This window comes from Arachis ipaensis, chromosome B09 (assembly GCF_000816755.2).
Source record: "Arachis ipaensis cultivar K30076 chromosome B09, Araip1.1, whole genome shotgun sequence".
Lineage (NCBI taxonomy): Eukaryota > Viridiplantae > Streptophyta > Magnoliopsida > Fabales > Fabaceae > Arachis > Arachis ipaensis.
In genome coordinates, this window is record NC_029793.2 from 140,938,942 (window position 1) to 140,951,951 (window position 13,010).

A 13,010-nucleotide genomic window follows, 5' to 3' on the forward strand; every position below is an offset into this window, starting at 1 on the left:
CACACTTCAAGAACTCGAGTTTGGATTGGTAACCTCGATAGACGAGGAATTGCTTCAAGTCGGAGCTGAATTAGAGAAACTTGGACAAGTGCAAGGTGTCTATGTGGCGAGCTCAGGAGACAGAACTAGCCACATGATGGCTATCACAGCAAGATTTTTGAAGGGTGATGAGTATTATCAAGATGGCCTCACAATCTTTGGAGTACATAGGACCGACGTCTTAGAGTCGCATGTTGCGGTCATTGGAGGCACCGGAAAGTACAATGGTGCTAATGGATATGCTGCAGTTAAGGTTGTGGACAGAGTAGGGTCTAATGCAGAAGGTGGAAAAGTGACAAGTTCTAAGTTCCTTTTGTTTGATGTGTATCTTAGTTAGTAGTTTCTAAACTATCCAGATAAATACTTTGAGTACAAGTTTCTAATATATATTGCTATAAGAGTAATTATTTCAAGAAACTCTGTTGCGTTTTCATATATCAGTATTTATAAAAAAAGATAAGTATATAAAACAATATTATAGTGTCAGTTAATCAGTTAGTTTTTAATCATGTAAATAATATAAGTATCCTTGAAATTACCAATAATAAAAAAAAATAAGTATATAACTAATTGAAAATAAAAGAAATTTAATTATAAATTATTCCCACAAAGTATGTGATACATCTTTGCCTCCACTATTATAAGCTCCACCAGATTCTCCAACCCATGCTCCAGCCCATGGTGTGAATTCCTTCACGGCCGTTGAAACATCTTTGAAAGTTTGTGCAATTTTGCTCAAAAAATATGGGTCTTGAACCTTGCTAATAAGATCCCTATCAACACCTATATAATATAATTTTATAATTCAATTATATTCTTAGAATTAAAAAAATTAATCAAGCAACAAAAAACATTCTGAATTATTAAACGTACCAGCACCAAGGTTATAAATGTGATGTGTAACTCCATCAATGACACCAGGTCCAACATGTTGCAAGAAGCTATCAAACCATTCTTTACCATAAAATCCAGCTGGACCCATCACCTTTGGTCTTGTTGTGGCATTTGGGTATAATGAGTTAACTATGTGCCTTAGTTTTGTGATATCTTTTGCATATTGAACACTATCTATTCTTGCTGATACTCCTTCAGAGCATAGCTCGTTTCCTATATGATTAATTAGCACAAGATGTTAAATTTATAAAAAATCATGGGTAAAAATTAAATTAGTAAATTATAAAAATTAAAGGGTTTCAATTTAATTTGATACCTAATTCATATGAGTCTATATTGTATCCTTTTGAGACAGTGTACTTCATGAGGCTTATGGCATTGTTTGGATTCCAATCTCCCTTCCAGTTTAATTGGTCTTCCTTGGAATTTTTCTTGCCAACGAGTGCGTTTAAGCCAAATGTAAATTTGACACTGCAAATTATAAGTGAATAAGATAAGATAAGATTGATTGTTTGTGAAGTAATTATAATAATATTGAGAAATTAAAATAATATATATATTAATTAATTAATTACCCGGTTTTGTTCAAAAAGTGATTCACTTCATCCCATCTCTTCTTGGGAAGGCATCCAACACTGAATCCAAACAAGCCGTTCTCTTTCTTTCTCATAGTTGGACAGTGCTTTTGCTTCCCAAATTGGTAAATAATTTGATCTTGTAGTGAACCTCCTAATCTAATCCTCAGAGGATTGAATGCTGCAACAATTTTAAAAGCAATTAAATGGTTGGATTAATTAGAATAATACTACATATCCAAGTTTTTTTTGTTAATCAAATTCAATCAAGTTGGTCTAACATAATAAAAATCAATTATGACTAATATATATTAATTAAAATGGTTTGAGTTTAGAGAAAATATGGCTTACCTTTGATTGCATTTGAGAGTATCGTGTTATTCAAATCCTGCAAAAAGGTTGCAAAAAGGTTGCAAAAACAATAATTAATTATCATTATGATATTTAAAAATGCATACAATATTTTGAATAATATCGAACAAAATAAATAAAATACCAGGTTGAGAATCCCAGCTTTTCCCCATGGACATTGGTTATAGTCACATTTATTAGATGGCCACCAATCCAATGTTGCACATATGAAATTCTCATCAGTTGTAGCAATGTTTGTGACCCCTTTCACTTTAAGCTTCACATCTTCTGATGAAGAAAAAGAAGAGCAAAATAATACTAAGAGACTTAAAAAGAGAGTTACTTTCACACACTGATTCACACCCATTGTGGAACAAAAATAGAAGAGAATATACTATGAATAATTTCTATTGATGTTTATTATATGATTTATATCATCCCTATCTACTATTTATAGTGTTAATAGTGTGGTTAGCTATAACTACCTTTAAGTGAATAGATATTTTTAAATTTAAAAGATATGTTTATCTTAAATAATTTAAAGTTTAAAATTATATAAATAATTGTTTAGATTGGCCTATAATAGTAAATTATATTATTTGTTCACTTGTTATAAACTAACACTGCGGTGTATTTTATTTTAATTCAGGAAAAAAAGGTTAGGAAAATAATGAGAATTGAGATCCAATACTGGGATGCTTATATATATGCCTAAAATACTGCAAATTTTTTATTAAAATAAAAAAAGGTGCGAATGTCAATATTGGTGTACATAATATCAAAACTTAAAAAAAAAAAACAGATACTCTTTTACTCTGATTCAGTCACAATGTCGAGGAATACAACATTTTTCACTATATATAGGTCAGTTCAGAGGCTTACATAGTACTATAGTAGATGGAACACTCATATCCAAGAGAAGATTAATTTATTGAAACTGGTATCACAGCAAACAGGCTTTGAATCCCTTTTCCAATTCCTGAGCATCCAAGTTTTTCCCAATAAAAACAATTTTGTTTACCCTTGGTTCATCTGGTCTCCACAACCTTTCAGGTGAACCTTGAAATAAGTCATGAACTCCCTGATACAGAGAAAGATATGCTTAATTCAGCCGGATTGAACTTAGAAAATCATGACAATTAAAATGGCGGAAATGAGAGCTGGACCAGATGGGTGGCAAAGGGATTCAGATTAAAATATACATACAATAAAATTAGAAGTTTTAAAGGAGTTTAAATTCACCTGAAAAACAAATCTTTCGTCCATTCCTTGTACGGAAAGAAGACCTTTCATTCTATAAATATCATCACTACGTTCCAGCAAGAGTGTGCCGAGCCATATGTTAGCCTGAAAGGGTTAATAACTTATCCTTTCAGTACATAAGTGTCAACATTGACTTTTCGCATGCACATAAACATTGAATACAAAGCATCCAAATGTAAAAGTGAAATTGGTATAAACTAGGCATTACACTTCAAGTATAGACAAAATGCAATACAAACCTTCTCAAGGTCTAAGCTTCCTTCACAAACTATGCTAACAGACGAGACACCAGGATCATGACTGTGACTATGAGCATGGTGATCTGCATATAAACAAAAATCAAATTTATCTCTCACTTCATTGCACAACTAAACAGTAAAAGTTCCAAGATCTAGAAGTTATGTCCTTGAATGTTAGAAAGCATTGGATTAACAAGCAACCGGGAAAATATTGATCCTACTCTAAAAACTAATCAATAAGTACCATGCTTGTGATCATGAGAATCATCATGGTGATGATCATGGTCATGGTGCTCATGGTGATCATGATCATGGTCGTGGCTGTGGCTATGCACATGATCTTCCTTTGCAGGCTCGTCATTGACAGCACTCTCAATCCTTGTCCAAGATGAAAAAACATACAAAAACTGTTTAGGTTGGCTTGGACAGCAGAAACATAATAAGACCGTGAAAATTCAAGCAGTAATCAGTAAGTGACTAAAAGGAACTACTTGAGAGAGCGCGTGAACTAAAATTCTGATTTACTTTTACATAATAACATAATAAAACTTAGAAAGTAGGAAACAACAACAAAAGCTACCTCTCCAAATCAAAGCCACCAATGCCCAGAACATAATCCAAGTCAACTTTCCCAAACTCAGTCCGCTTTAAATGAGCCAAGCTGTTTATATTCTGGATTAAAAACGCAAGTGCTTAGAACAATGAAAAAAGCATGAAACTGAAATAAATGCTCAGCACTTAGATTCAATAGGAAGAGAAAGATACCAACCTTTATGCGCTGAACCAAAGAAGCGATCTCAGATTCACCGACAAGGTCAGTCTGGAACAAGACAGACAAGAATATTAGCGACGTAAAAGTAGTCATTGCATTCCATAACACCGTATCTATAAAAATTATTATGAATAATTCCACATGGTGACCATTGGTGAGTGTATCCACAAAACAAAACAATGAGTCAACACTAGCAGGCCCTTTTCCCAAATAATCTAAAATTTCAAGTTTTACAACCGAACTGAAGCCATTCTGCTCGCAGAATAAATGAGTGATAGTGAATACCTTATTTACAATTATACGATCTGCGTAGGCAATCTGTTCCACTGCCTCATTGACAACACCGTCTGCCTTGACCTCATCAAGATGACGATGAACATGTTTTGCATCGACCAAAGTGACAACACCATCTAACTTGACATCTTTGAAAACCTTATCCTCGGCATAAAATGTCTGAATAATTGGTGCTGGATTTGCCAATCCTGCAGAAATGCAAGTAAAGTCTCATTACGCCCAACCGTTATCCGGAAGTCCACCGCATCTTTATTAATTTAATTAACATCTTAAGTATCTTAAGCATTAGTGAAAGAACTCATTTCATACATTCAAAATTCAATCATTCACTTACCCGTAGTCTCGATAACAATATGGTCAAATTTGTCTTTCTTCCTAGCAACTAATTCAGAAATCATTCTAACAAGATCACCCCTGACTGTGCAGCAAAGGCAACCATTGTTCAACATCATAATATCTTCAGCTCCGGCAGTTTGCGCCGCAACTAAAGAACCGTCGATGTCAACTTCACCAAACTACAAGAAAAAGTTTATCGAATATTCACAAAAATGCTGAAGAAACGAAGGAATAGATTCCAAATTCCAAGGCATAGATAAATACCTCGTTCTCAATAACCGCGATGCGCTTTCCATGCTCAGCAGTCAAAATATGGTTAAGCAGCGTTGTCTGCTCAAGTCCACAAACAACAAATAAAGTCAATTACAGCAAGAGTTCTGAGTCTGCAGATTCCATATGCGTAGAAAGTAGAAACAGAACCCTACCTTGCCGGAACCGAGAAAGCCGGTGATGATAGTGGCGGGAACGCGATTGTCGGGAGGAATCTTGGTGGAAACATCGGAGCTATCGCTCTGAGGCGGAGCGGTGGTGGTTGCGGAAACGGTAAATCGGCGGCGAGAGGTTGTTAACGGGAAGTTGAGAGGGAAGGTTCTAGAAGTTGAAGCAGAAGTTGAAGTGGAAGAAGAAGAGTGGGTGAGGAGTTGGGAGCAACATTTACTCTTACTCCTGGAGCACAGAATTGTAGAGGGAAAAGGATGGAGGGGTTTAGGATTGCGATAAGCAACGGTTAACAAGCTGGAAGCAGCGACCTCCGCTCTCAAACTCAAACAACTCATTTTTTCCGATGCAAAGAAATGGAAGCAGCGGAATGAATTGCTTTCAATTATCCGATTGTGTCTCCATTTGTTTTCGTTTTTGGTCCACTGGATGTCTTTGCTGTCTTGGGCCCGTTGATGGTTTTGGGCTCATTCCGGCCCAACAGAATTTTAAAATCACTTGGCTTTGGCCTTTTACAAATGCATTGATAGGTGTGTGTCCTTGTTGATGTACTAGTAGAGAAATATGTCATCCCCTAATCCCACCTAACAACGCAAAAGTGAGAAAAAAGGAGGGGGGTTGGTTGGCTTTAAAAAGGCATAAGCAAGAGGGGAGCAGAGAATATGAGAACGAGTGGTGGAACTTGCAAGATTCCCACACATTATAATCATTGCCCAATATGCGGACCACATGGGTCCATGCTGCCATGCACAAAAACAAAATATTGTGCAATACTCGTACACAGGCTTTGAACTACAAAAGGTTCGTATTATTGTTGTAGTGTCTCTAAAGTCTAAACTTGATGCGGATTTTGCGTTGGCAAATCAGATAACATTTTGAACTAAAGATGATGAGCTAAAGTTGGATTTTTTTTTTTAAAAATGGGGTGATATCAATTATATTGGCTAATCACTATCATTATACATCTAGTTTAATAAAAAAATCATTATCCCACTATGGCTCTTTTATTTTTTGCTTTGTTTTTTATTCTTGCAATATTTGCACTTGTTTTCTTTTCTTGCTCAGTATTAAATAGATGAGCTTTATTAGAATTTTATAGTGATCTTGGTATTCGTATATCATCAAATTTATACAGATCATTACTAAGCCTATTCTGGAGTAGAATTTTTTTAGATTCCTGATATTTTACAACACATAAATGAAGTCAAAATTCAAAAAATATCTTACTGTCTAATGCAAATTTTGAGACACTAATTAGGTTCTTAGAAATAATAGGTACATAAAACAAATTTTGAAGTTTAAAGGAGGTTTTTGTCGTAGAGACATACATTATAGATCTCCCAATGTTAGCAATACTCATACCTTTGCCATTACTTTCAAACACTTGCTCAGGACCTGAGTACTCAGAGCTGTTGATCAGATTCATCTGATCAAATGTGATGTGGTGGGATGCTTCGAAGCCTGGGTACCACCCCTTGTCAGGTGTTGGCGGCTAGTAAGGCTTGAGGAGGGTTCTGATTGGTGTTGTTTGAGTGCTGAGTTGGTTGAAACGAGGGTTGGGAGTGCTGAGCTTGCTGGTGAAAACCAAGATTTGGTGGAGGAGGACTACTGTTGAAAGTTTGTAGTTGTGAATTTTGGAAGTTTTCATTGAACCTGTGAAAGCACTCCCAAACAATGTGTCCAACTCTACCACATAGCTAGCATTGAGGTCTGTTTCCTTGCCACCATGACCTTTCTCCTCGAAAGCCTCTTCATCTACTCCTTCTGCCAGGTTGTCCTCTGCCATAATTATTGTAGTTCCAATAGGACTCCTCTGGTGAAGACTCGTTCCTAGTTTTGCTTGTGCTGGATTCCTTCTGAGCCAGATTTGCATGCACCAGAGTCAGATCTGTCTTTCGAAATCTCTCATTTATCTCTTCTTGTGACAGAAGTTGAGACTCAAACTCACTAATGGTCATGTGGTCAATTTTTGAGTTTATCATGGTCATGAAGGCGCTGAAGTCCTCATCCAAACCCTATAGCGCAGCTTTAATGTGTTCTTCATTCGACAGTGGTGCTCCAAGAGCAGATAGGGAGTTTGCAACTTTGTTGATCTTGGAAATGTATTCAATTCTAGAGGCACCTTGTTTCTTGATCTTTTTTAGCTAAGCTTTTAGCATTTGAATCTTTGATTTTTTGCCTAGCGACAAAGTACTCATCCAACGCTTCCCAGATTTCGTGCGCATATCCAAATTCTACAACTTTGTTGACAAAGCTTCGTTCATGGCAAAAAGCATCCAGGCTACCAAACACTCATCATGCTGTTTCCAATCTTCAAACTCAAGTGATACTTTTCCGGCAATCTTGTCTTGATCCGAATTGAACCTTCTTGGGATTGATAGAGCAATTATGTGACTTTAAAGTTTGTTGGCCTTAATACACGCTAGTGCTTGTCGCTTCCGAAGTTGTCTTCGTCCAACTTGATCATTGTTGAAAAATTTGCTATATACGCCATTGACGCTGAGGGTTGTAGTTGTGGAGTTCTAGTTTCTTGATTCTGCGAAGCAAAAGTCACAGAGTTTTACATGGATCTGAACCGTGTGCTCTGATACCATGTAAGGTATCAGTAGCGTGTTGATGAAGAAAGGATTAAAGTGTAGCAAAGATAGTTAACAAAACAGAGAGAGAATAATAGAGAAAATGATGGAGAGAGCATTATTTATCAAGAAGATGAAGTAAAATTACAAAAAGATAATGCAGTCACTGCACTGATATGCATATATATAGGAAGTAAAAGTGTGTGTGGTGTGATGGCACAAGTTGGTTAGAGAGGTTTTATTAGATTGGGGATGAGCTGGCATAACTAATTAGGCATACCTAACTCTCAGTTGGTTCTAGAGGTGTGTACTACACTAACATAGACTGTGTTTGATTTTGAGAATTATAATTGTAAAAATTAAACTGGTGATTGAATTGGTCATGCTATTAATTTATTAGTTCATTAGTTCAACTGATGAGTCACTAATTAAACTGATCCTATGTAAATAAAAAAATATAAAATAATAAAAAATCTAAAATTAAAATTTAAAATATATATTTTTATTAATATTTTAAAAATAATCAAATTTTAACAAATTATAATTAACAAGTTATAATCCGGTTATTATTAAATATTAAAATAAAATTTTAATTTTTTTTAGTTTTATAGAAAATATTTTATTTATATTATAAAAAAATAATAAATAAATGTATTGATGTATCAATGGTTGATTTTATGCCTCTCGAGCTTGTACTTGTTCTCCAGATTATCGATTTTGTTCTTGTACTGTTGTTATGTAGGACATTTTGTTAATTATTTAATTTTGACCTCACTGTGGGACTAAATTGATGCTAAATGAAACTTTTTTGGATTCAAATAGAACACTTTAAACCTTAAGGACCAAAACAGAATTACGCCCAAACCTAGAGAACCAATTTAGTACTTTACCCTTTTAAAAATAACTCAGTTTTGTATATTTTACACTAAACACAATATTAAAATTTCACTATATTAAAAAAAACCTCTGAAATAAATACGAATATAATTGGCTACCACGAATGTGGCCAAATTTATGGCCATGTTCATAGTGGGGGTTAACTTCAAACCATGAACTCTAAAATGCGGTTCAACTCTATTCAAGACTGTGTTTGACCAATCAACAATATTAATAACCAAAGTAACGTTCATGTAACTTATCAAAATCAAAATACTTTATAATTACAAAATCATGACCATAACAACAGCTACAAGCCTAAAAATGTGTCAAAGGTTTTAATTTTGATAGAACAAAATCTTATACATTATCTAATTACTCTATATGCTGTTATTTATTCAATAAGTTTTAAGGATTTACGTAATATTCTAAAAATTTTTATTAGTATTTTCTTATCAACTAATTTATCTGGAATGTAAATTTTTAGAAATTTATTTGTCATTTTATTCTAAATTAATTGTATTTTCAATATATATAATTAGATTTACCAATGTATGAAAATTAAATTTATTAAACTAATAATGACTAGTTTTTTTATTTTCCAAAAAAATAAAAAAAGAACGAAAAAGAACGTTCGAGTGAGTTGAGTGGTAAGTATAATAATGGTGTGAAGCAATCGCAATCTTCACATTACTCACTCACTCACTCTGCGATTTTTGATCAGAAATGGCTCTGGAAGTTGCTGTGAAAGCTGCTGCCGGTGCTCCCAATGTTCTCGGAGACTGTATGTTCTTCTTCTTCTTCTTCTTCTTCTTCTTCTTCTTCTAATAACTGTTGTGTGTGTTTGCAGGTCCATTTTGCCAGAGGGTGCTCTTAACTTTGGAGGAGAAGAAAGTCCCTTACTCCACCCACCTCATCAATTTCGACGAAAAACCCCAATGGTACCATCCAATTTCAACTCCATTCTCTTTTCTCTTTCTCTTTCATCGCCTTTTTTTCTCAACATTGCTGCTTTTTTAGGTTTTTGGATGTCAATCCTGAAGGCAAGGTTCCAGTGCTCAAGTTTGATGACAAATGGATTTCCGATTCCGATGTCATTGTTGGAATCCTTGAGGAAAAGTACCCTCAACCCTCTCTCGTCACTCCCCCTGAATCTGCCTCCGTGTAAATCCTCCTACTTTACTTTCATTTACGCTTTTCAAACTTCAGTTTTGACCTAGGGTTTTGTGCTGTGTGCTAATTCTTATGAAGATATGTGTGTTTCACTTTGGAATTGAGAGACTTGTTCTTTCACAATTTGCAGGGGATCCAAGTTATTTGGGGCTTTCGTGAAGTTTCTCAAGAGCAAAGATCCAAATGATGGATCAGAGCAAGCATTGCTTGCTGAGTTGAAGGATTTGGATGAACATCTTAAGAACCATGTATTTATAATTGAATAGACTAATTCTTTTTGTCTTTTGTGCTTACCTTTTTCTTAATAGCTATGCTCATGTGCTTGAGGTGTGGTTTAGGGTCCATTTGTTGCTGGGGAGAAGGTCACCGCTGTTGATTTGAGTTTGGCTCCAAAACTCTACCATCTAGTCATAACACTTGAGCACTTCAAAAACTGGACTATTCCTCAGGATTTGGCACATGTCCACAACTATACCAAGGTTTGCAGTTTTTCTGCAATGCCATGTTATGGCTTTTGCATTATCATTGAATAGTTGTTTAGAGCACACTCTGGCATTGGTTGATAGATGAACATTTTGTGTTGCAAACTTATCATGCGAACTGATTTTGTTGTGTTGTTTATTATACGTTTAAACTTGCTTTGCAAATTGCAATGACCCAAGAGTTGAAACTTCAATATCCGCAACCTTTTTATGTTTCTAGCCATGTTAAAGTTTGTGTAAGAATTGAACAAAATTTGAAACCATCGGTCTTTGGTTTAAGTTTTAACCAAATGAAAAGGTCATCTGTAATAGATTGAAACTGTCCTGCCATTTCCTATTAGTCATATTTACAGGTCACATGTTCTGTTAGCCTGTTATGCCCTTTTGAACACTTTAGGTTAAGTTTAAGAATCTTTAGCTGCAAATCAATCTAATTTTGATTGTGCATAACAATTAAGGATTCTAGGATTTCCAGGGCATAAAAAGCGTGCTATAGTGCATGTGCAGCCGCAATCTGCAATCTATGATTCTCTTGTGAATTTGTCTTGTGTGGGTTTTATTACGATGCAAACGCTTGCACTACAGTGTACAGTAGGTCCCCATTTGAACAAAAAATTGATTATTAGAACATCAATTTGTTCCTCAAAAGATTACTCTATGAATTTGATAGTTAATTGATAACTTTTCAACATCCAAATACCCGTAAGGTTACCATTTTTGTGACTAGGGTTCAAATTTCTGTCATTTGGTGACCAAAAAGTTTCATCAGGGAACCAAATCATATCACTAATATTTGAAGATCACATTGGATTTCACTGTCAGACATTCTCTCTTGAACAAATTTGTTGCTGCTATGAAATAAACCACTGTGGATTGGTGCTTAATAACCCCGTACCTCATCTTGCATAGAATACTTTATTAGATGCACATTGCTGCCACCACCCTAGTATTAGACTTCCGAGTTCCAACTTACTTTGTTATTTCTGGTATGTATCCATTAATAAATATTTGCACTTGCTCCCCTCACTGTTACCCTAAAATCATGCATGTGTATAGGTGTAAACAACTTTTAGAGATCCTATCGGATTAGATGCTCCTACATTCTGCTGCTATGATTGACTATTTGTAGCTGATAATCAAGCGAATAGAATGTCTTGATATGTTAAGTTTTATTCCTCGAGCTCCTTTACTTTTGCATGTCCAATCTCTCTCGGGTTATTGCATATGCTGCAACAGATTATCAGCTAAGTTGGTGATCATCACATTAGTGTTAGATACAGAATAGTATAATTGATCAACTTACATGTTTAAATCATTACTATTATATTATGTTTGATAAAGAAAATATGTTAGCTTGTTTGAGTAGTGCAACTTGAAATGATGGAAAATGATGGTGTGATGCAGTTGTTGTTCTCCCTGGAATCGTTTGAGAAAACCAAGGCTGCAAAGGAGTATGTAATTGCGGGATGGGCACCCAAGGTGAATGCATGAAGTAACTCTAAATTATGATGTGGTGCTATGAACAATGAGAAATATCTGTACCTGTGATTTGAACCTTATTGAGATTAGGAAGGTGTAAGGGGTTGTTCCCACCTATATAATAAAATATGTGGTTCGTTTGTTGCTGCGTTTTAGTTGCAATGCCATGGAATAGACATAGTCTCTCTTAGGAATCTTTTTTTTTCCTACTTACATAAAGATGTCTTCGTGTTTGAAATAATAGTTAAAAATTATTATATAGTAATTTAGTCAAATATATCAAACTAGGTTTTTACATATCGTCTTCACGTAACAATAGTTTCATGTGAGTAATCACCTTTCTTTTAACTAAACTCAAAGGTTAGCACTTAAGCCCATCCTAGAGAGCAAGTCCTGAATGGAAGGCGTGGCCTATTTTCAGCCAAGTCAACGGTCAACCATTGCCTCCTTTGGGCTATAAAACAGGTCTAATTTCCCAAACATACATGATACCACAATTGGCAAACACATCTAGAGACTTAGAATCGGGTGAGATGTAGGTTTTTCTTTTATTTCATTACCAACTTTTAACTACTACTTTAAGTGTAACATTTGGTTGTCGCTATTATAATTAATTTCTTTTTAAAATCAAGTCATTTCTAACATTTTATTTTAGGTGGCTACTTTCACCAAGATTTATATGAAAATGATATTACGAATCATTAGATAATTTATTAAAATTTATCAAATTATTTAGCATTTAGCTGTTCATAATATGATTTTTATAGGAAGATGTTTTTATAGGAGTAACTACCTTTATTTTATGGTACGAATGAAATGAAACTCTGGTAATTTATTCATTAGGCCAGTTAGGTTATCATCTTATCGACCTCTCCTCTCGAGTTTTCTTGGCATGTAGTCATGATCAACCTGTAGCAGTCAATAATTCCTTACTTTTCTCGAAAAATGATCTTATCAACGGTGTTGTTACTTGCCAAGCGTGATTTCTTACTTTACTGTATGGTTAGAGATTATATACTTGATAATAACAATTGAAAGAAAAATAAAAAATATTCATTTTTCTTAGTCTGCCACTCAGATTATCTTTATGGCAGAAATTAGAAAGTATGCATATGAATGTGTTCCACAGGTTTGCTAGCACCATAATAATGGACATCAGCTCTTCTCCGTGATTAATTGAATATATCAAGATAGTACACGGTCTTAGTGAAGAAAACACATGC

General features: G+C 34.8%; 3 protein-coding genes and 1 pseudogene across 3 annotated transcripts; 2 read left to right on the forward strand and 2 right to left on the reverse strand.

Moving 5' to 3' along the window:
- The window catches only part of LOC107617087, a 746-nt pseudogene extending 330 nt beyond the window's left edge, over positions 1–416 (forward strand).
- LOC107616246 (heparanase-like protein 2) lies at positions 638–2,241 on the reverse strand. Its single transcript, XM_016318228.2, has 6 exons — positions 2,005–2,241; positions 1,860–1,896; positions 1,509–1,689; positions 1,250–1,404; positions 913–1,146; positions 638–822 (listed from the first exon to the last, which is right to left on the reverse strand). The coding sequence occupies exons 1-6, from the start codon at positions 2,224–2,226 to the stop codon at positions 638–640; spliced, it is 1,014 nt and encodes a 337-aa protein (XP_016173714.1). The 5' UTR covers positions 2,227–2,241.
- Positions 2,573–5,603, reverse strand: LOC107618659 (COBW domain-containing protein 1). The gene is made up of 10 exons (XM_016320782.2): positions 5,189–5,603; positions 5,028–5,093; positions 4,762–4,942; positions 4,419–4,615; positions 4,131–4,181; positions 3,942–4,033; positions 3,606–3,739; positions 3,362–3,444; positions 3,102–3,206; positions 2,573–2,940 (listed from the first exon to the last, which is right to left on the reverse strand). Exons 1-10 carry the CDS (start codon positions 5,537–5,539, stop codon positions 2,803–2,805), a joined length of 1,398 nt encoding a protein of 465 aa, XP_016176268.1. The 5' UTR covers positions 5,540–5,603; the 3' UTR covers positions 2,573–2,802.
- On the forward strand, positions 9,267–11,947 carry LOC107618632 (glutathione S-transferase DHAR2). Its single transcript, XM_016320745.2, has 6 exons — positions 9,267–9,437; positions 9,504–9,594; positions 9,674–9,817; positions 9,957–10,074; positions 10,165–10,305; positions 11,713–11,947. The coding sequence occupies exons 1-6, from the start codon at positions 9,380–9,382 to the stop codon at positions 11,797–11,799; spliced, it is 639 nt and encodes a 212-aa protein (XP_016176231.1). The 5' UTR covers positions 9,267–9,379; the 3' UTR covers positions 11,800–11,947.